Source organism: Nothobranchius furzeri, chromosome 10 (genome assembly GCF_043380555.1).
Source record: "Nothobranchius furzeri strain GRZ-AD chromosome 10, NfurGRZ-RIMD1, whole genome shotgun sequence".
Lineage (NCBI taxonomy): Eukaryota > Metazoa > Chordata > Actinopteri > Cyprinodontiformes > Nothobranchiidae > Nothobranchius > Nothobranchius furzeri.
The window spans coordinates 53,587,993-53,607,853 of NC_091750.1; the positions used below are offsets into that span (position 1 = coordinate 53,587,993).

Consider the following 19,861-nt stretch of genomic DNA (forward strand, 5'->3'; position numbering starts at 1 on the left):
AGAGCAAAATCCTTTTGCTATGATTGATAGATTTCTAGACTACAAACTTCCTGCATTTGCCACCGATTGAAAATAGACGGGGAAATGTCCAGATCAGAAAAAAATACACTGATCTACATCACACTGTACATTAGCATTCATGGACTCACCCATCTTGGATGAAAGTGGGTAAGGCTCTGTTGGTTTAGTGTCAAAGAGAGAGCACAGCACGTCTTGTCTAGTAGAAGCTAACCATTAGCATTAGCAACTCCGCAGAAATAAAACATCAGTGTTGCAGAGCAAACAGAAGCAGTGGAAGAGTTGCACTGCTGTTAGTCAATCAGAGGCGAGATGTCCACCGAGATGTCTGAGATCTTACTGGTGGACAACAGAAGACCTGGACCTGGTCAGAAGGGAGAAAAGGATTTACTTGTGAGTTTGTTTGCATAAATGGAAACTTGCTCCAATTTAAATCCTTGGATTTTTGTAACTTTTACTTTTAGATTCATATGCTCCTCAGATTAGAAGTGAAAGGTAAAAGTATTAAGCATGTAGCTCAAAACACTTCCACTTACAGCAGCCTGTGAAATATTCTTGTTGTAGTTCGACAATCATAGAAAATAGGGCCATTAATGCAGGAGGATGAAAGGGCTTTTGTGTGATAAAAAACTTAAATATTCGTGCTGAAACTACTGAATTGGGTAAAAATGTGGTAACTATTCTTTATTTTGGATTTTAGTTCTGATTTGGATTTTGAATTTTATTTTTTTTTTTTTATTTTTTTTTTTGGCAGTTCAAAATCTTATTATAACACTGAAAAATATTAAAGAATACATATTATTTTAAATAAAAAGAAGCAAACTCTAAAATCGGGGGGGGGGGGGACATGTCTGATTATGATGTTCTCTTTTTTAAAAGTGGTAGTTTTACATTAGGTGTAAGGAGACACGCGTTTGTGTTTAAATCTGAGTAAGTGTTCAAATGAAGCAAAAACTGAAAAAAATCTGCTTTTGAACCTTGCTTTCAAATTTCAAACCACTTTCAGAAAACTTCTTCACAAAGTAGCACAAAAATGTTTGCAAGCGGTAAAGAGGAGTACTGAAATATTTATGATGTAACTTGAAGGCCTCCTGGACATGAAGTAGAAGAGTTTACAGTTTAAAAAGTTGTTTTGACATGAAAATGGTGTGTGAATGCTCTATATGTGCCATCATTTCTGTGTGGTGTATCTATTGAGAGCAGCTGGGTGGTTCACCTGCACAGCAGCTGAACAAAGAGGGTACTCTAGCTTTTGGGTTTAGTCCTAACCAAGTTTCTGTGTTACTGACATGAGAAGATCCCCTCATCATGTGGATTAACTGCTGTCTTGCCTTTTATGTTGCTTACAGCTGAATATGTTAGCATCCTCTGTGTGCGGTACAAAACATAATGACTGGATTGTAAAAATGTTCTCCATGTTCACTTTTAGTATAAAGTCTGGCTCTTTGAATAAAAACAGAAGAAGAAGCAGATGTGCCTGGGAGTCTTTGATCTATTGATTTGTGAGTATGATAAACGACTTCAGACGTGAGCTGAATCCGTGCTCCGCGGTGTGCCGCTGCACGCTGCGTCAGCCGATCAGCGGCATTCTCTGAATGAAGTCAGTAGTGTCTGTTTGGAAAGTATGGAGCGGTTGTGTGGTGGTCGATTCCAACGGCCAGCTGTGATTGATGATTCTGATGATCGTCTGCTTTGCTCATCATCGTTGCATAAGACTGGTTAGAGAGTCACAGTGGTGTGATGAAGCCCCCGGGACGGGATCAATCAGACAGACAGAGAGGTTAAAACAAACTCAGCCTCCACTTTCAATAACCACTGCAAACAGTTCTGGTTAACTGTGTTTCCCTTTGAAACAAGGATTGCTGCTAAAGATCTCAAACAGCCAAGACAAAAACAGACATCTAAAGGACTGATTAAGGTCAGAGTTCACGATTCAGAACGAGACAGTCAAACATGGTGGTGGCAGTGATGGTCTGGGGCTGCTTTGCTGCTTTAGGACACAACCCACTATTACTGATGCATGAATTCTGCTCTCGAGCAGAAAACCCTCAAGTTTGACCTCATAGAGGCCACTCGTACTGGAAAACCCTCCAATGCAGCTGAGCTAAAACAACTCTGTAAAGAATCAAGTGTCTGTCACAAAAGGGTGTTACAGCTGCTAATTAGCTTTGGGAGTCTGTAACTTTTCCACATTGGGTCAGGTTTTATTTAGTAATAAATAAAATATTCTTGTAAGACTTCACAAAAAGGGTTCCTTTATTAACATTACGTAGTGCATTATTAAACATTAATAACATATTAAATAAATTATTAACAACAGCTTCACAGCTTTTTTGTCATGTATTACTAAGCAGACCCCCTCCCCCGGCCCTTTGTTGTAATCTTTAATGGTAACGTTAAAGAGGAACTAGGCAGATTTGGCTTGATTTTAGCACCCCCTAGTGTCAGTTAGTAGAACTGAAAGCAAAATATATCTCCTTACTGTGTTTGTCTTTTAAACACTTCAATCTAACAGCTGAAATGCCTAACAAGCCTTCCTTATTGTCTACAGGAGTGATTCATCACTAGGCCTGCACGATATTAAGAAAACCTGCAATATTCAATAACAATGATTAATATTGCAATGACGATATTACTTGCGATAAATAAAAACTTAACTCAGGAACAAAAATAATCAAAAACAAAAAATCATACAAATGAGAAAAGCAAAAGATTTGAGGAAAGAGAAAAAGAAAATGAACAAGAAAAGGCAATCAGTGGATCCCGGGAAAAGCAGAATCAGCAAAAATAGCAGAACAAAGCTAACTCAGATGTTTGCTAACCATCAAAATTAAGTTACATCCGCCGCAGGGGCGGGCATCTAGCCTATGAGAACCCACCTATTTGGCCAAATGGGTGAAGAGCTCTATTTGATTTGTTAAAAAGCATCATGCTTCTGTTTGACTGACAGAATGCATTATGTGTAGCAAACATTTCAGCTGACCATTCATTGCGATATTTATCTGTTCTTTGCGATATACATATTGTGCATGCTGATATTGTGATAACAATGTTGTGACTATTAGGTCAATGAATACTTTGTAAGCTTTTACTTACTTTTTGGATTCTTCAATAAATTCGTAAATATGGAAATATTTACCGATTTATTAATTAATTAGGATATCCGGGGATATCCTTGGGGCCCCACCCCTTCTAATTAGAAATGGATTGAATCCAAAACTATTATCAGTCTCGTCTAAACGTTCCGTGAATCCTAACAAGCTGCAGTTGAATAATTCACATCACACAAACAAACTCAATCTGAGACAAAAATCTTAATTGGCTATACATTTATTAACTAATATAATCACTTCAGCTCCTTCTGAAGCGTTAATCAATCAATATCAACCAGCTGATTTTATCAAATGAATAACAAGTAATTAAACAATGAAATAATAATGTAAAACAACCTGACCCAATAAGTGTGTGTTTTAGCTTGAGTCCCCCCAAACACTAAAATCAAGTATGTGTGTGTCCCCCTAAACAGGGAAAAGCAGAATGTGTATGTGCGTGTGTGTGTGTGTGTGTGTGTGTGTGTGTGTGTGTGTGTGTGTGTGTGTGTGTGTGTGGGTAACTTGCACTTTAAATTCCAAAGCACTTTCAATCATAGTAACTTAAACTTAATTCACTCAAAACACTTAAAAAAGATCAAGAAACAACACAAAAGATCAATCATAAATGAATGTCTGATAGTTTGTCAGCCTGGCCACAGCATAAAACTATTTAAGCTATTAAACAATGACAAACAACAAAACGGCTTACTCTTAAAAGGATCCGATGGTGTTTTTTGGTACGGAGAAGAGAAAACCGATGTAATTTGAAGCAATAGTGCGGTTTTATTGCTTGTTCGGACTAAGAGAAGTAACGGAAGAAAAAAGGTAGAGAAAGAAAACTTTGAACCAACGAAAACAGCGAGGCGTCCCCCAGATGTTCCAATCGGCGTTCTCCGTTGATTTGATGGTTTTCCGCTGCTTTCCAGCCAGGCCTTGTGCCTGAGTCCAGAGCCGTAGCAACGAGCGAGTCCTTCACCGCCAGTTGGACTGGACAAAAGAACGAATAAGTTTAGTTTTCGCTGAAATTTATAGCTTTCAGCGGCTGGCGGGCTGAGACTGTGTGGCTCCCGCACATGCATAGAACATGTTTCCGGGGTTCGGCAGTGACGTCATCACATTGCTTCCGGCTCAAGGAATCATGGGAAATGAAGTTGTAGCTGGCGCTGACTTTTAATATGCTCTTCAGAGCGCAGATAACAGTCTTTTGGAGAAATTACTGCATAGTAATTTCCTCATGAGGGCATGCTGGCGCTGGAATATATTCCAGCTTTTCAGAGCAAATGACAGAGTCTTTTGGAGAAAATACTGGGTAGCAATTTCTCATGAGGGCAGACCCTCAACAACAATATATCTACGATATATTGTGCAGCCCTATTCATCACTAAGTTAAACTAATCAGCCGTGTTCACGGTCGAAAACATGCAGAAAACGCGCTGGAACCAGACTGCAGCGCCAGGTATGTCAGTCCCAACAAAGCAGCCCGCCAGTCTGAAGTTTCAAGTGGAACCTTCTGGCCACAGGGGCTGATAGCTGGGTGGCCTTTATTAACCATGAAATGGGTCATTTTAACACATACTGGCTCAAGAAAATGATTTAAAATATGAAAAAGTGACATAGTATCCCTTTAATGAAGGGACCCATATTGTAAAGTGTTACAATTTTTTTATTGTACAAACAAAAAATAATATTTAAGGAGCCAAATTTAATTTTTAGAGTTTTGTATTTTACAAAGTTGTCTTCCCTAAGCTAGTCATGCTAGCTGTTTAGCTTACGACTCAAACGTTCATGTTCCACAAAGGATGATCGTCCATAATAATGAGACTCAAGAACACATTTTTTTTCTTCGTGTCCTGTCTGGCTGTGAAGCAAACAGAATTAATGTCTGAATGCTGGTGACAAGCCTTACAGATTTACTCTCAGGTGGAGCATCAAAGCGTCTGCTTTTAATGTCACGCCTGATACTTAAAACCTTACTGTTATTGTTTTTTGAATGCTTTGTAATTCTGACCAGACACGGAATCAGAGGTGAAAGAGACAGGAAGAAACAAAAGGAAGGGGGGGGGGGGGGGTACAAAAATAAACAATCAATGATGAACAAGAGTCTGCTTCTAGACCTGCAGGAGAAAAACAAAGAAAAAAGGGATACCCAACAATACAATAGGAGCAAGCTATCACTGCATCAACCTGATGAGGAAATATAAAATCAACATTGTTTTACTGAACAATCACACGATTATAAATCATAGTGCATTTAGTGCCAACCACAGCCTTAAGACATGTTGAACATGCCCAAGTCTATACTTATGAAAGCACCATGTGAGCACCTGTGTGTGTGTGTACACGCGCTTGTATATGTATGGTTTCTCTATAGGAGCATCCAATAGAGAGTGTGAGGGGCCACAGATCTGCCCCCCAAATATGTGTAGAAGATGGAAGGAGCTCCAAGTCCCAGAGATCCAGGAGCTACCCCAGAACACAGGAACCCCAGGGAGACTGCAACCAGAAAAGCCCCAGCCCCCCTCAAGAACACAAGTTACTGTCTTTGTAATTGTTCTGTGTTGAACACTGATATTTAATACATGCAACATGACATTGTGCAGCGAGCATGTTTAGACATTAGTAAAGTGTCCTTTTACCCTCCGTTGGTGTACCATGGCTCACACAATCCAGGCACTATATCTGAGTTGACATCTAAGTTGAACTCAAATGATCGGAAGAAGATTTGGAGACCTGGTTGAACACACACACACACACACACCTTTAAACATGACACGAGGACAAAAGTGGATGTGTGTTGAATGTTTGTGCCAAGATGCTGTCGCACACTTCATCGTGGGATGTCAGCAGTGATGTTCCTTCAGCTTCCTCTGAGGTGACCTGAAGTTATTCTCTGTGGCTCTCTTAACCATGATGCCAGAAGTTTCCATAGGACCACACAGTGGTTCTCTTGGTAACAAGATCAGACATTCGCGAGACAAAGTGGACGCTGTCACTGTCCTGGTGTGGTGTGTCATTTGACAGTTATGTTAACATTTAGCATGAGTTAGCCTAGTTCCAACACTCATGGGTTTAAGATGTTTTACCCTGAGGGTATCTATTAATAATTACATAAATAATGCAAAAGCATCAACACTAGAGCTAATCCAGTGACACAAATGACTGAAATGGCTGTGCATGGATTCACATAACATTAATAATAATATTGATGGAATAATGTATTGAGCAGTTTTCAAGAATTTTATTTTCATTTATTAAATGTTCTGTGGTGATATCCCATTAAGTGTACCGTGCTGTTATTGCTGATGTTTCAGGCTAGAATGTTGGGTCCATGAAGAACAGAAAAGAAATCAAGCAGGTTGTCTCCAGACTTCTGAAGGTCCCAAAGTGACATGGAGCTAATTAACTTACACTTAATTAATGCTTATTAAGTAAAATGTATGGGAAAAGCTAATTAATTTGGATATTTATACTACATCACACACATCTGACTTATATTCCGATGGTCTTCTATGAAGATACTATATAATAAAATAATAATAATGTAGCTGAGCATTCAGACTGTTTTGTAATAAATAATTTTTTTAAAGAAAGCTATGCTTAATAGAGAAAATTATGGGTTTTTCCTTGACAAAAATTATTATTATTGTTATTGTTGTTGTTGTTGTTGTATTCTGTTGCAACAACAACAACAAAATGTCAGTAAAAATGGGGAAATGCTATTTTTTTCTCGCAAGCACAGAAGGGAAGATGTATATTTTATGGAGACACTTTCCCATTATCTAGACTTACTATGCGACGCTAATTTAAAGACTGTAGAAATTTAAAAGTGGTATGTTTTATTTTGAAAGGATTTACAGGAAATGGTAATCAGATATGTCTTGTTTGTGAACACTGTAGTAACGGGTTATGTCCGCCAGAGGGCGAAAACATATTTACGCTCAAAAAAACAGATATTGAGTTGTTTCCTTCACGTTGACTTAAATGATACATAAAAATCCCATAGAGACATAGTTTGTTGCCACCATTAAGTTAAATGAATGATTTCAAGTAAATATAATAAAGGTTTATTTAGAAAAATAGTATTTAAAAAAACTGAGTTTTTATTGTTGTTTTTTTTATCCTAGTTTATAAATTTATTGTTAGATCAAAAATAACCTTTTTAAAAACATTTCTATGTCCCCCGCTGGTCTCCCGTGTTTTTAAATCCAAAATTTGACAGGTCTCCTCTCCTCCTCCGTCTTGTAACAAGAAGTTCAAGCTTGTCGCCACTGGAGGGCACCAAATCCCCCTTCTCACTCATGTAAAGTTGATTTAAAACTGGGTTTGTAGCGCTGTAGATATGCGTGTTTACAGTGGCACGATGCAGAGTAGCTCAGATAGTTTCACTTTTTTCAGCTTGAGAAATTGGAGGTGCGATTTTAGAGCGTGTGAGACAGTTTAATGCGTGTGTCTCACGCTCATTTGCGTGAGAGTTGGCAGCCCTCTGCTGCTACTGTTAGCGACGTGTCTCGGTGGACATCTTTCCTCCACAGTTGGTCTGAAAGCGTCGTGAAACTCACAAAACGCACTCGTGCTACCATTTATTATCCATTCATTGCACTAATATTCACACTGGCTCAAGCATTTTATTTAAGTAGTAGTCACTCATCTAAATACATGAATAAACCTGTGAAATTTAAATGTGATGTACACTAGAGTAGTAGACTGCAGCAGTCCCCATGGCAACGGAGGAGAGGGAGCGAGGGCATCACAGAGCATCACATCATAGCCAATGGGGCTCGTTCTTGAGATTTGTGTGTGAATCTGTTCATTGCTGAGAATTAAAACCACGCAACAGCATTGAACATTTTGATTCAAGACCGAAATTAAAACGATAGAAATTCAATTTGGCAGCAATTTCTCCAGCAGAGATATGGTACAATCCACCCACATAAAACAACCATCTCTAATGTCATCCCTGCCCCTCCCTCCCTCCGTCTGGCAGGCACCACTCACCGTTGAGGGGGGATTCCATCCATCCACCACAAATCTGGTGCTCATTGTGGCAGAATTGCAGTTCACTGGACTGTACAGAGCAGGGTACCATCCAGGCTGTTCTCTGTGAGGGGTGGGGTCCGGCTACACTGACACCACCTAACAGAGGCTCACAGAGAGAAGGGGAAAAGGACAGGAACCAGAGCGAGAGAAGAAGGGGGACGACAGCACCTGAAGAGGAATATAATACGGGTAAGGAGGGAAGGGGGATGGAGGGAGAGGGAAGGAGACAATGAGGAAATGTCCAGAATGGGTGAAACAGATTTGCTCCTGTGCCTCTTCGCTTTATTCCATCCCTGTTGACAATCCATCTGACTCAATCCCCTTTTTATTTTGTCTTTGGTATTTTTTTATTCCATCGTTCACATTAGGTCATCCCTCACCCATCTAAATGGTTTCTACTTTTACATCTGATTGTTCTGTGGATGTGCTAGCTGATCATGGGGGGAATCAGTGGGCCATGTTGGAGAAAATAACCATTTGGCCTAGTTTATGTTTCTTTTAGCTTTTCAAAAAACATACAGCCTTTTGTTCCATTTGAAGATGACAGAATCCTGTTGTGCCGATTCAATGACACATGTTCATCTTTATTCCCAGAAACTGCATGCATCTATACCTCACAACCAGCTGTTTAAATCTCAATCATCTAAACATTTTTAGGATTAACTCTTATTGAGTAACACAAACCAGCAGTTAAGTATTTTACATTGTTAGCTGAGCAAACGACTACTTTGCCAAATGCACCAAATCAACCTTTTGATGTGCAACAGAGCAAAAGGGACCTACTCAACTGCAATGTTTAACCATAAATGTTGATGCTCCTGTGGCTAGGATGAAAGGAGACACCCCAGTCAACAGCACCATGAGCGTGGGCCAAGCCAGGAAGCTGGTGGAACAACTAAAGATCGAGGCTAGTTTCTGCAGGATAAAGGTACGTCCAGTTTCAGACAACAGGACAGGGAAATGTCTGGTGGATTATTCTCATCTTTTCAAACTTGGGCCACTGGCAGGTCTTCCTTCTCTTTGATGCTCCTGATGTTGTCAAAGACACCTTGCTGAAAGTTTCATCTCTTTATCGCAACAAATTAGAAGTATGAGGGGAAATGTAGAAATTAGCTGAGTTTTCACTTCAAAACAACACGTTTCATCTCTTAATCATATTCGCTCTCAATTTATCAATCGTTCCTACCCTCACCTATGGTCCCGAGCTTTGTGTAGTGACCAAAGAACAAGATCACAGATTCAAGCGACCAAAATGAATTTTCTCTACAGGGTGTCTGGGCTCTTCCTTAGAGATAATGAGACGTTTGTTTATCTGGGAGGGGCTCGGAGTAGACCCGCTGCTCGGAGTAGACCCGCTGCTCCTCCACATCGAGAGGAGCCAGTTGAGGTGGCTCAGGCATCTGGTTAGGATGCCTCCTGGACGCCTCCCTGGTGAGGTTTTCCGGGCACATCCAACCAAGAGGAGACCTAAAGGAAGACCCAGGACATGCTGGCAGGACTATGTCTCTCAGCTGGCCAGGAAACACCTTGGTATTCCCCCAGAGGAGCTTGCCCAGGTGGCAGGGAATTCTGGGCCTCTCTGCTTAGACTACTGCCCCCACGACCCAACCCCAGATAAGAGGATGATATTAGATGGATGGATTTATTTTTATTCACATTCCTCCGAGCCATTCTGACATACAAATGATGACTATGCTGTTTGGCTGTTATAAATAATGTATAAACTTATCAGCATGGTTTGAGCTACATGAGCTAAATATGTAGTATTGGGGGCTCCTATGGGCTTCTAGGTATTTTCATGACTAACATGGATTGAACTCAGACAGAAATAAATGGATATTTTCTCAAGTAACCTGAAATCAAAAGAAGCAGTGATATAAATGAAAGAATCTCTGGATGTAAAACATCACAGTGAAACATTCTGAAAAACTCTAAATCAGATTGTTTTTCCTCCAGGTATCAAAGGCTGCAGCCGACCTGATGGCGTACTGCGACGCACACGCCTGCGACGACCCCCTGATCACCCCGGTGCCCACCTCAGAAAACCCCTTCAGGGAGAAGAAATTCTTCTGCGCTCTGCTTTGAGACAAATCAGGGATTGATGTGATTCAAAGTACAACTGTACAGTATGTACATGTTTGTACAGTGTGTACATGTACTTCCAACCTAAGTAAGACATTAATGTACCATAGTAACCTCCCATCAGAGCTGCCACTGTACAGTACATAATCAACTACATGTTAAATCCTAAAAGTGATTAGAGGGCGGGACAATTTGAGACTAAACTCAAGATTTGAACAGTCAAGTTTCAAAGTAAAGGCTAAAAACATAAAAAGCCATCATGTTCCATGCTTGAATGCTTCAAGTAACTGCTAAATATACGCTGATTAAATTCAATTTTATGTGGAAATCCTTAGGTTCCGGGATAAATGTTAAAGCAGCAATCCGTAGTGTTCAGGCATTACGTAGTTTTTTAGAAATCTGTAAAAGTGATACGTCTTCTTTTGCTAAGCCTACTTCCCTTCCCATAGAGCTTCATGCAATTTGAATTGAGACCACTCAGCATTAGCCAATAGCGTTAAGCTTAATTTATACTCCTCCGTCGGTACAGAGACACGTAACGCCATTGTCCGTCATCACAAGGGCTAGCCAACGAGCAAACAAGGACGGATGGAGTAGAGCCCACTTTTCTAACTATCCATCAAAAACAGTGAAGATCGCAAGCCTATGAGTGGTCAGAATGCCGCTTACGTCCTTCGTCAACAGCACCACTTCTGACTGAAGGAGTACAAAGAAACGCTGCAAACTTTATTTGTGTAGGGAAATTACAAGAAAAGTGAGTTTAGAGGTGGTGACTGGATGAAGAAGTGGAGGGCAAATATGTTAAAAAGTTTCTGAAATATATAAACACACTAGAGACACGACTATATTGATGGCAGGATACCCCAGATATGTGCTACGCCCTCTGTAGTCCTGGCGGAGTATTGCTTTACAACACTGACACCAACGGAGAAGTATTAAAGGAAACGTCTTTATCACTATGTGTCTGTTGCTGCTGCCTCTTGGCCAGATCGTCATTGTAAACGAGGATTTCTCAATCGACTCATCTGGATAAATAAAGGTTGAGTAAATATGTGGGCGTGTAAACACAGACTTACTGATGGAGATGTAAAAAATTAGTCTTTGGACTTCTGCGTATGTATAGATGTCAATCACAGAGCGTGTGCGCGTGTTTGTGGACGCATCTAGACTGATGCAGAGTATGCAACATTTCTTATGGACACTTAAGTCTCTATAAATGCATATAAGCATCAGTTTGCCTGGCTAGAGGTACAAGTTCATAAATGAGAGGCATTGCTTCCTGCTATAATCACGGAAGGGGAGGGGCTTTAAGGTGCAATACATGTTTCCACCTGTAGATGGTGCCATTTACAAAACAAACTCCAGATTTCTGCTTTAAGTCAGGGCCCCAGATTTCAAACTCCTTGTAGATGGAAAATATTACCCAACAGACATTCATTGTCATTTTTAGAGTGGGGTCTAACCTTTTATTTTTTAAAACCAATTCCTATTTTCTTGGTGATTTTAGCAGTTACTTGTATCAAACCACAACAGCTGGTAATAACCTACAGATGAAAGATATTTCTTTAAAAGATTTTCTCAAGATTTGAGCATTTTTGCCAATCCGGTTACTGTCGTTTGGAAGTGGACGTGTGTGTGTGTGTGTGTATGCATAGGTGCTACTGTGAAACTTAAAAGCAACAATTCTGAGCATTTTATCCCTGTAAATTTAACATTTCCTTTAAACACATTATTCAATGACACAAAGAGCCCCAAAGCAACACTTTTCAGGGGGTACAGACATTAAAGCTAGTTTATTCCACGCAGCCATCAGGTTCTTATTGGTGTATTGAGTGAACTCTTCGATTCTTTAGGGGGCAGAATAGAAACAACAGTTTCAATGTGCTTTTATAAGCAGATACGCCATTTTCAATTCAATAATACTTTATTAATCCCAGAGGGAAAATTAGACGCTGTTTAACTGTTAAGATCTGTCAGGTTTTCAGAGAAATCAAATTTCATGGTCATTATTTTGTTTGCGTGTAATCTAAATGATTGTTCTGTCAAATTTTACATCCCAATTCCATCACCAGGAATATTTTTACATAACCCATCAACCTCCCTCAATTCTGGGTTTTAAAACTGCATTTTCAGTACCTCGGGGAAAAAAATTAAAAAATTAGAGCTTTGGCAGAAAATGTAAGCACTGAAATTAAAAACCTCATCATGAAAGGTCACTAGTGTCTTGTGATTTTATTGAATTGAAACGTAAACATAACACCAGATGTGACGTGCATTTAAACACATGGGAGCATTTTAAACAGAGAGCTAATGAGCAGAAGCATCGATCAATATGAACGTAGGCTTAAATGATGCAGCCTGAACGTACAATACAGTTGACTTTATTAAATGCATGTTTACATCAGCATGCATTAAGGCATCTTATGTTCTTAAAACAACTTTAAGCTCAGCTACAAAAACATGAACAATATGTATCAAAGGTTTTGAGTCACATGTTTATTTTTCCTCCGGTTCAAACGAGTGAAGCGTAGATCCGGTTCATGTAGATTGTTTATTAGCAGGACCAACAGTTAAAACAGCAGTTTCTATCTCTACACACATCTTTAAAACACTTCAGAACACCCCAGCGTCACACCAGTCATCCGTCTGTCTGCTTCCTCGGGGAAATCGATTAAAAAAAGACTTACTCACAGCAGATGTAGCTGATTTTCTAAAAATATATATTCTAGCTTTACTCAAACCTACCTGTTTGTAAAATTATACCACAGAAAAGAAGATTCCTTTAGTCCAAGTTGTGTAAAAGGTTTAGTCGGAAACAAACAAGAACGTTTAAGAGGTGTATTTTAGGAATTTTAAGGTAAGATGAACCAACCAATAGAATTCCACCCAGGACAGAAAGCTGTTAAAGTTTTATGAAATTCAGCATCTTTTAAAAATCCAGCTGCTTAAGTGTTCATTTCAGAAAACACACTCATGAATAAAGCTACATGACATTTGAATTCCACCGCCATGTTCATGCACACAACTGTGATAGTAGTTTTTGTAATCTACACATCAAGGAGGCAAAGTTAATAGTTTTAATGTTAGCTTCTAAAATGGGTCAAATGTTTGTACAAAAAGGTGCAACGACAGTGAAAATTCTTGGTTTGAGAGCAAAATGTACAAATTTAAGAGAGGCATGTGTCAAATTAACTAAACTGGTGCTTGCAGTGCCAGATTATACATATCGCGCAGCTGAATTGACTCAAGATCACTGAAAAGGTCATGTACATTTGGACTTTGGGAGAAAAAAAAAACAGATTGACCAGAGGGCTTATAGGAAGGCATCACACCATTCTTTGAGACAGCCGTAGCAGTCACCTTGCTGTTTGGAGTTTGCACCACAAGTGTCTTTGAGCCAGTCTCGGAAAAGCTCCTCGTCCTTCTTCAGAACTAGAAACTGCCCGAGAACAACGTACGCCTGTGGGAAGCGAACATAAAACCGAAGTAAGACCAGAGCACAACAGATTAAAAGTGTTGTCGAAGAGCAGCTAGACTGGACAAACAGCCCAGACTAGTATTACTTGACTTCTGTATTTAAAGGTTGATTAATAATGCAAAGCAGAGCCGGACACTACCAGAGCATCTAAAAGAGGGGGCTTTCATATCCCACAGATAGACCATGTTTGGTCAGACAGTTGTGTCCCACAGCGGTGGAACGCGCTACTTCTTTTCAGGAAGTGTCTAATTTTTAAGAATCTCTTCAAAGCACAGTAAATGTGATTGAGACGTTGCATCGTTTCTGCAAACTGTTGCCACAATAGTTTATATTTAAAGGTGTGGAATACTTGTTTAATCACTACTTTTGCAGTGGTCTCTAGTAGGAATGAATGCCTTGTAAGTCGTTCTCAGCGGGGTGTGGGGGCGGAGCTCCAGTGCACTAGTTTCAGGAACTAAAAAATTGCTACATCAGAGGAGAGCTTCACATGGTAGGATTTGGAGTCTTACTTCCTGATATTTGGACGTCTTGTCTCTGATTGGCTAACTGCAATGCGACTACCACAGACAACGTTTGCTCTGCAATGCTGATGTTTCATCTCCCCAAATAACACAACCACGAAGGAGGTCTGCTGTGTGGTGAAGTTGCTAATGCTAATTGTAGCATTTGTATTTACAAGTTACAAAGTTAATTAAAAGATCTTTGATAAGCTATCATCTTGTCTTTATTAGTTAGCACATGATTTCAAACTAGAAGCTGATAAAGGGTATATAGATTATCATGTTGCAATAAGCTATAATTTTATGCTCGACACACGATTAGTTGACTAATCGTCAACAAAACTGGCGACTAGTCGACTACTAAAATAGTCGTTTGTGGCAGCCCCATCAGAAGCTAATGCAGGAAATAGGTGAAGGAGACTATTTTCATGTTCAGCCTGCATGAAAAACTCAGAGTGACCAATTATAAACAGAAATAATCATTAAAAAGAGGTGCTATGTAACTGCGGGACATTCATCATTTAAAAACTGTTCTTCAGTGAACCACAACTTTAACTGTGGGTTATACATCTTTCCCTGTGTGTTTAGTATTTGACAATTTTCTGTATTAAATGAAAGATTAGGAGTGAAAGATTAGGAGTGAAAGGCTACGGAGAACTAGATCACCTTATCAAAACCCTTCTCTTCTAGTCTCTTTCCAAGGACTTCTCCAATCCCAGCGAGAGCCATCACATTTTTCTCTCCCATGGGCTCAGCCACAAACTCTTTGTGTTTTTGAGATGTTGAAGACATGGCTGTCAGAGGCACCCAAACGCTGAGCTGTAAAAGAAAAAGAGATCACAAAGTTGACTGCTTTTCACTGGAAACAGCTTGTGGCAAGACAACTGCAACCATCTTTCCAGCTTGGTGTTTTAGTTTAGTGTCTGCCGATAATTTTTAAGTAACATTGCAAATAAAATTAAATGCGTGTTGAATTTCCTGGGTTATATGGCAGCCTTGCATGTGATTTGATTAATTATCTGTAGTTTAACCCTCTGCTATCATTTTAACTTCATCAATGTAGACGAAAGTTAAACAACAGATAACTTAATCATCGGTGTTTATTTTCAGACCATGGTTGATTATAAAGACAATTTACTCACTATTACCGCAGTCAGTCCCACTGTTAAAATGCGCGCGCAACAAATTTCAACGCTAACAGAATTAGCACAACTTAGCGCTCATTAAGGACACATTTGCCTCACAGGAAGTGCCTTATAAGTCTCCCCCGGGTGTCAGCAGAGGGTGCCAATTATTTTCAAACATTACGAGATGTTTACATAATCCTTAAACTTGCGTACCGTGATATTAACTAGCCTTATGGAAACATGCTAAGCACTCAGGCGCATTTATGCTAAAAATAGCTTGCGCGCTAGCGTATTTCATGTCTAAATTAGCTGCTTATTAACATTCAGCGGTGTTTTAATCTCTTTGCGTCATTTGACCGCTAAAACACACGAGATAAAACGGTTGGAACGTACCTTTCAATGTCCACCTCAGGATTAATGATCTCGCTACAGCAGAGTGAAGCTAGATGTGCTACTTGAACACCGGGTACCACAATGCACTGTGCTTGCGTCCTGACGTCACAGGAGACGTCAACTTCAAAAACCCTGATTTACAGGTGAAACGGTAAAAAGCCAATAAAACGCATCAACTACACTTAAAGCTAGATTTTAGGTTCATGTGAAAATCAGAATATTAATATTAATATTGTGCTGTCGTTCAAACCTTAAAAGACCATTCAGAAAATCAGTAAACAATAAACTAGAGAAAAAAATGTATTTTAAAACTAAACAAATAAGCATATAACTATACCGAATGTGGACAGCAATGTTTGGTTCAACATTAAATGAATGCACAATAAAAATGCATTACCTCCTTTATGACAACATTTATTCTCACATTTGTAACAGTATGTATGGAATTGAGGTTTTTTTATGTAATTGTGCGTATTTGTCACCTGCCCTCATTCTCTGGTATGCAACAGTTGAAGGCAAGCTTTATTGGTGCAACTTTCACTACAACTCAAGGTCAGTAATTTTGGTTTAATAAGCTCAGCATAAGCCTACAGCAGAGTTAGAATGTTGGAGGAGAGACTACAGGTCAGTCCAGTGCCATCCGGCTCCACGTTGATCTTCTTCACAACCCCATCTTCCACCAGCATTGCATATCTGAAAAACAAAGAGCACACTGGATTTGGAATACAATTTATGACATTTAAAATATCTGCAAATAGGTGGCTTCAAAATAATAAACACAGGACACTCTGTCCTCAAGCTGTTATGCAAATACTGATGTTATCACTGAACTCTGCACCATGAAAAAAGCTAAGTAGCAGAGGTGCAAATACTCCTGGTTAATATCCGACACCACACTCTTGTTCAAGTGATTTGTGAAAACCTTTAGCTGAAAAATAAAGCTCCAAACTCATGTTACAGTCTTTTCTTACCTCTTGGAACGCTTGTTACCCAGTACCTGCACAATCTGATCACTGTCAAGAACAAGGTCGACTGCCTAGTGAGCAGAAACAAAAGTGCTGATGAGAACAGAGTCACGAGGCTTGATGCTAACCTGACAAACACATGATCTTTTCATTTTTACTTTTGTAAATGCTCCAGTGGGATCAGCCAGCATTCGAACCTGTACATAAAAGCAATCAAAATTTTTCTAAATCTGTTATATAAATGTGAATTTTAAATTACTTTAAAAATACAAGTCTTATCAACATGTAGATTTTTCTGCAATAGATGCTAAATGTAAATTTGCAGCTTATACCTTGCCGTCTGTTCCGTGCTCTTTTCCCCATGCAGCCATGACAAATGCATCATTGACAGAAATGCATGCTATCTCCTGGATCCCTTTACCTCTTAAGTCCTCAGCTTGCTGCACAAAACCTGGGAGGTGAGTCTGAAAAGCAACACATGAAATACAAAGTCAGCTGATGCAAAACTCACCGTAGAGGTTGGGACATGCAGCGTTTTTAGTGTTGCTTCACCTTAGAGCAGCCAGGAGTAAAAGCTCCCGGCACGGCAAAAAGAATCCCCTTTTTCCCCTTAAAGAGTTGATCCATTGCCACTTTATTCCCAGGCTCACCCTCCTGGACCTCCAGCGCAGGAAGAGATTCACCAACCTGAAGATGAATGAGATGAAGTTACTTATTTTCCTAATGTCACAGTGAATGAAATTCTGGAAATAACTTGATGAAACTTTTTTGTTTATGAAAAACTTTGAATTAATAGTTAAAAAAAAATAGAAGGAACATGTACAGGTGCAAATCCCTTTTTTGCAACACTGAACTGAAACATCAAATGTTTGCAGAAACCAATAGCAAAAAACAGAATCAGAGATAAAAAATTTCAATAACAGAATGTAAGAAGAAATGTATTTTTATAAGATAAATTAACCAGAAAGAGAACATAATAACAACTGTGTGTAAACTAGTTCTGGACAATTATTCGATAACGATATATATCGATCAATAGACGTGTGATTCAACAGAAAAAAATTGAAAAAGTTTGTTTTTTCCATTATAGCCTATCGGGTAGCTTCATACTAGTTATTCCTTGCACCCAACTGATCAAAAGCACAGACCCAAGCACACTTCATCACCAAGCCCTCCCCTTACAAACCTAATCAGACAGCAATGTGAGGAGATGTTGCAGCAAGGAGAGGTGGAAGAAATTGTCCCAAAAAAGATTACAATAGTTCACCAGTGTGGCAATATTTTCATTCTTACAAGTCTGACAAAAAAACAAACAACAGTGGTTTGCAAAATGTGCAGAGAATCAATAAAAACCAAGTCTGATAACGCAACCAACTTGTTTTATTGTTAAGTGATTACATAAAATGGTCAGGGCTGCACTTAAATATATTTTCTACATTTCTCATATAGTTTTCAATAATTATTGATATCGATCAATAATATTTTTTATCGATACACCTTTTTTTTCTGTATCGTCCAGCTCTAGTGTAAACTGAAATTTAGATAAAGCAAAAAAAATGAGCGTTTCTGTAAAATGGCCACTAGATGGCAAAAATCACCATAAATGAAAATTTGCATAAAATAACATGAACGCCTGTTTTACAAACTTTTCAATAAATAATTCAAATTTCACCGTGAAGAGATGTTACCATTACGGATTAACATTACAATTTCTCCTTTACACACTTAGTCCGAACACTTTCAGGGAGTAAAATTGCAACATGCGCAGCAATAATTTAGAACAATGTTATAAAAGAGTGATGGCACAGATCTTATCAAATGTAAAGTCAACTCAGTGATATAGGTGAAAGAGGTGTGCTCAAATCACGACGAGCTGCTACTATGATTTAATCAAACAATAAACTAAATTCATGCAAACTGCTGTCATGGCGGCTCATTAGCATAGACTGCTACAGATACAAACATAATGAAGATAAACCGTTGCCGAATGCTCGAAGGACAAACCAACTAGCTAACGTTAGCTTATTTTTTTTTACCTGAATCGGCATTTTGGTGACTGGAGAGAAGTGCAGCAGCCGGATACTATATGTTTTTTAGAAGAGAGTTTGTGATGAAGAGCATAACCTGCTGGAATGTGGAGCTAAGCTAGTCCCTGGTGTTTAGCGACGTCTGACTCACTCGCTATCTCTTGAGACACAGCAGCGACGTCCTACTTTGAGCTAGAACGGAAGGACTTAAATTTATCCTGCAAACTGATGGCTAAGTCTTTATTTACTGTGCCATCTGCTAAGCAGGAAACCCAAGGTCTGGCTGGACTGGTTTAGCTAAAGGGGGCATAAAACGGAACAATTGTTGATTTAAGACAACATACACTTGCAAGGGCTTTTGCAGACTTCTGTAAGAAACGCAAGGGAAACTACGGAAGCCCTTTACCAACACGGTCACGTGGTATCTGATAAGCAAAGTCAATTATTATGATTTTAAGTCATGTGTATCACTAAACTCACTCTTACGCGATAAAATGTATGTGTTTGATTATTATTATTGTTATCAGACGTGCACAGATTTGGGTTTGGTACAGCTCCGATAAGTAAATACCTATTTTGACCAACTCTGATTAATGTTAAAGGACTATATCAAAGCAATTCTATTGTAAATGGAATATTTGTATGGTTGTAAACAATCATAGTTTTGAGTTTGAAAATCCTAGTTATAATTTTTTATCTCAAAAATCGGGTTTACAACTACACCACAGGCTTTGTATCTAATCATTTTTTAATATTTCTAAATTAATATTTATTATTCATTAATTTTTATTAGAAATTATGACTATTGTAATAAATATAACATAGAAGTTTATGGTCAGGAAAGTAATAAATTTATATGAACTAAATGTGAATGTTTTACAACTTATTTTCAAATTCATAATTGTTACTTTTTATGCAATACTTATGACTATTTTCAGAATAACCTCCTCATTGATTTTGAAAGTAATCATTTTGTCTAATAATTATGACAGCCATAATGCATCTTGTAATAATTATTAGTGCATCTCATAATAGTGTTGAATCACAAATGTGATTTTGATGCTTATAGTAATGACTCAGTGATTTTATTTAAAATCATGAATAAAAAATAATTGACCGTGTCTTTTTGAAGTGGCAGAAAG

General features: G+C 38.8%; 3 protein-coding genes across 4 annotated transcripts; 1 reads left to right on the plus strand and 2 right to left on the minus strand.

Annotated features, from left to right (window-relative positions):
• The first annotated feature begins 8,158 nt into the window (after positions 1–8,158).
• gng3 (guanine nucleotide binding protein (G protein), gamma 3) lies at positions 8,159–12,445 on the plus strand. The gene is made up of 3 exons (XM_070555336.1): positions 8,159–8,336; positions 8,976–9,075; positions 10,104–12,445. Exons 2-3 carry the CDS (start codon positions 8,977–8,979, stop codon positions 10,230–10,232), a joined length of 228 nt encoding a protein of 75 aa, XP_070411437.1. The 5' UTR covers positions 8,159–8,336; position 8,976; the 3' UTR covers positions 10,233–12,445.
• A 1-nt stretch (position 12,446) lies between these two features.
• Positions 12,447–15,914, minus strand: banf1 (barrier to autointegration nuclear assembly factor 1). 2 transcript variants are annotated; one of them, XM_015961220.3, is made up of 3 exons: positions 15,728–15,914; positions 14,874–15,026; positions 12,447–13,689 (listed from the first exon to the last, which is right to left on the minus strand). In XM_015961220.3, exons 2-3 carry the CDS (start codon positions 14,997–14,999, stop codon positions 13,543–13,545), a joined length of 273 nt encoding a protein of 90 aa, XP_015816706.1. In that variant the 5' UTR covers positions 15,000–15,026; positions 15,728–15,914; the 3' UTR covers positions 12,447–13,542. The 2 variants fall into 2 exon arrangements, with proteins under 2 accessions (XP_015816706.1, XP_054586656.1); XM_054730681.2 differs by lacking the exon at positions 15,728–15,914 and adding an exon at positions 15,350–15,721.
• Positions 15,915–16,125: 211 nt separating this feature from the next.
• Positions 16,126–19,046, minus strand: prdx5 (peroxiredoxin 5). The gene is made up of 6 exons (XM_015961219.3): positions 18,729–19,046; positions 17,245–17,379; positions 17,025–17,156; positions 16,851–16,889; positions 16,699–16,763; positions 16,126–16,420 (listed from the first exon to the last, which is right to left on the minus strand). Exons 1-6 carry the CDS (start codon positions 18,738–18,740, stop codon positions 16,315–16,317), a joined length of 489 nt encoding a protein of 162 aa, XP_015816705.3. The 5' UTR covers positions 18,741–19,046; the 3' UTR covers positions 16,126–16,314.
• Positions 19,047–19,861: the final 815 nt, after the last annotated feature.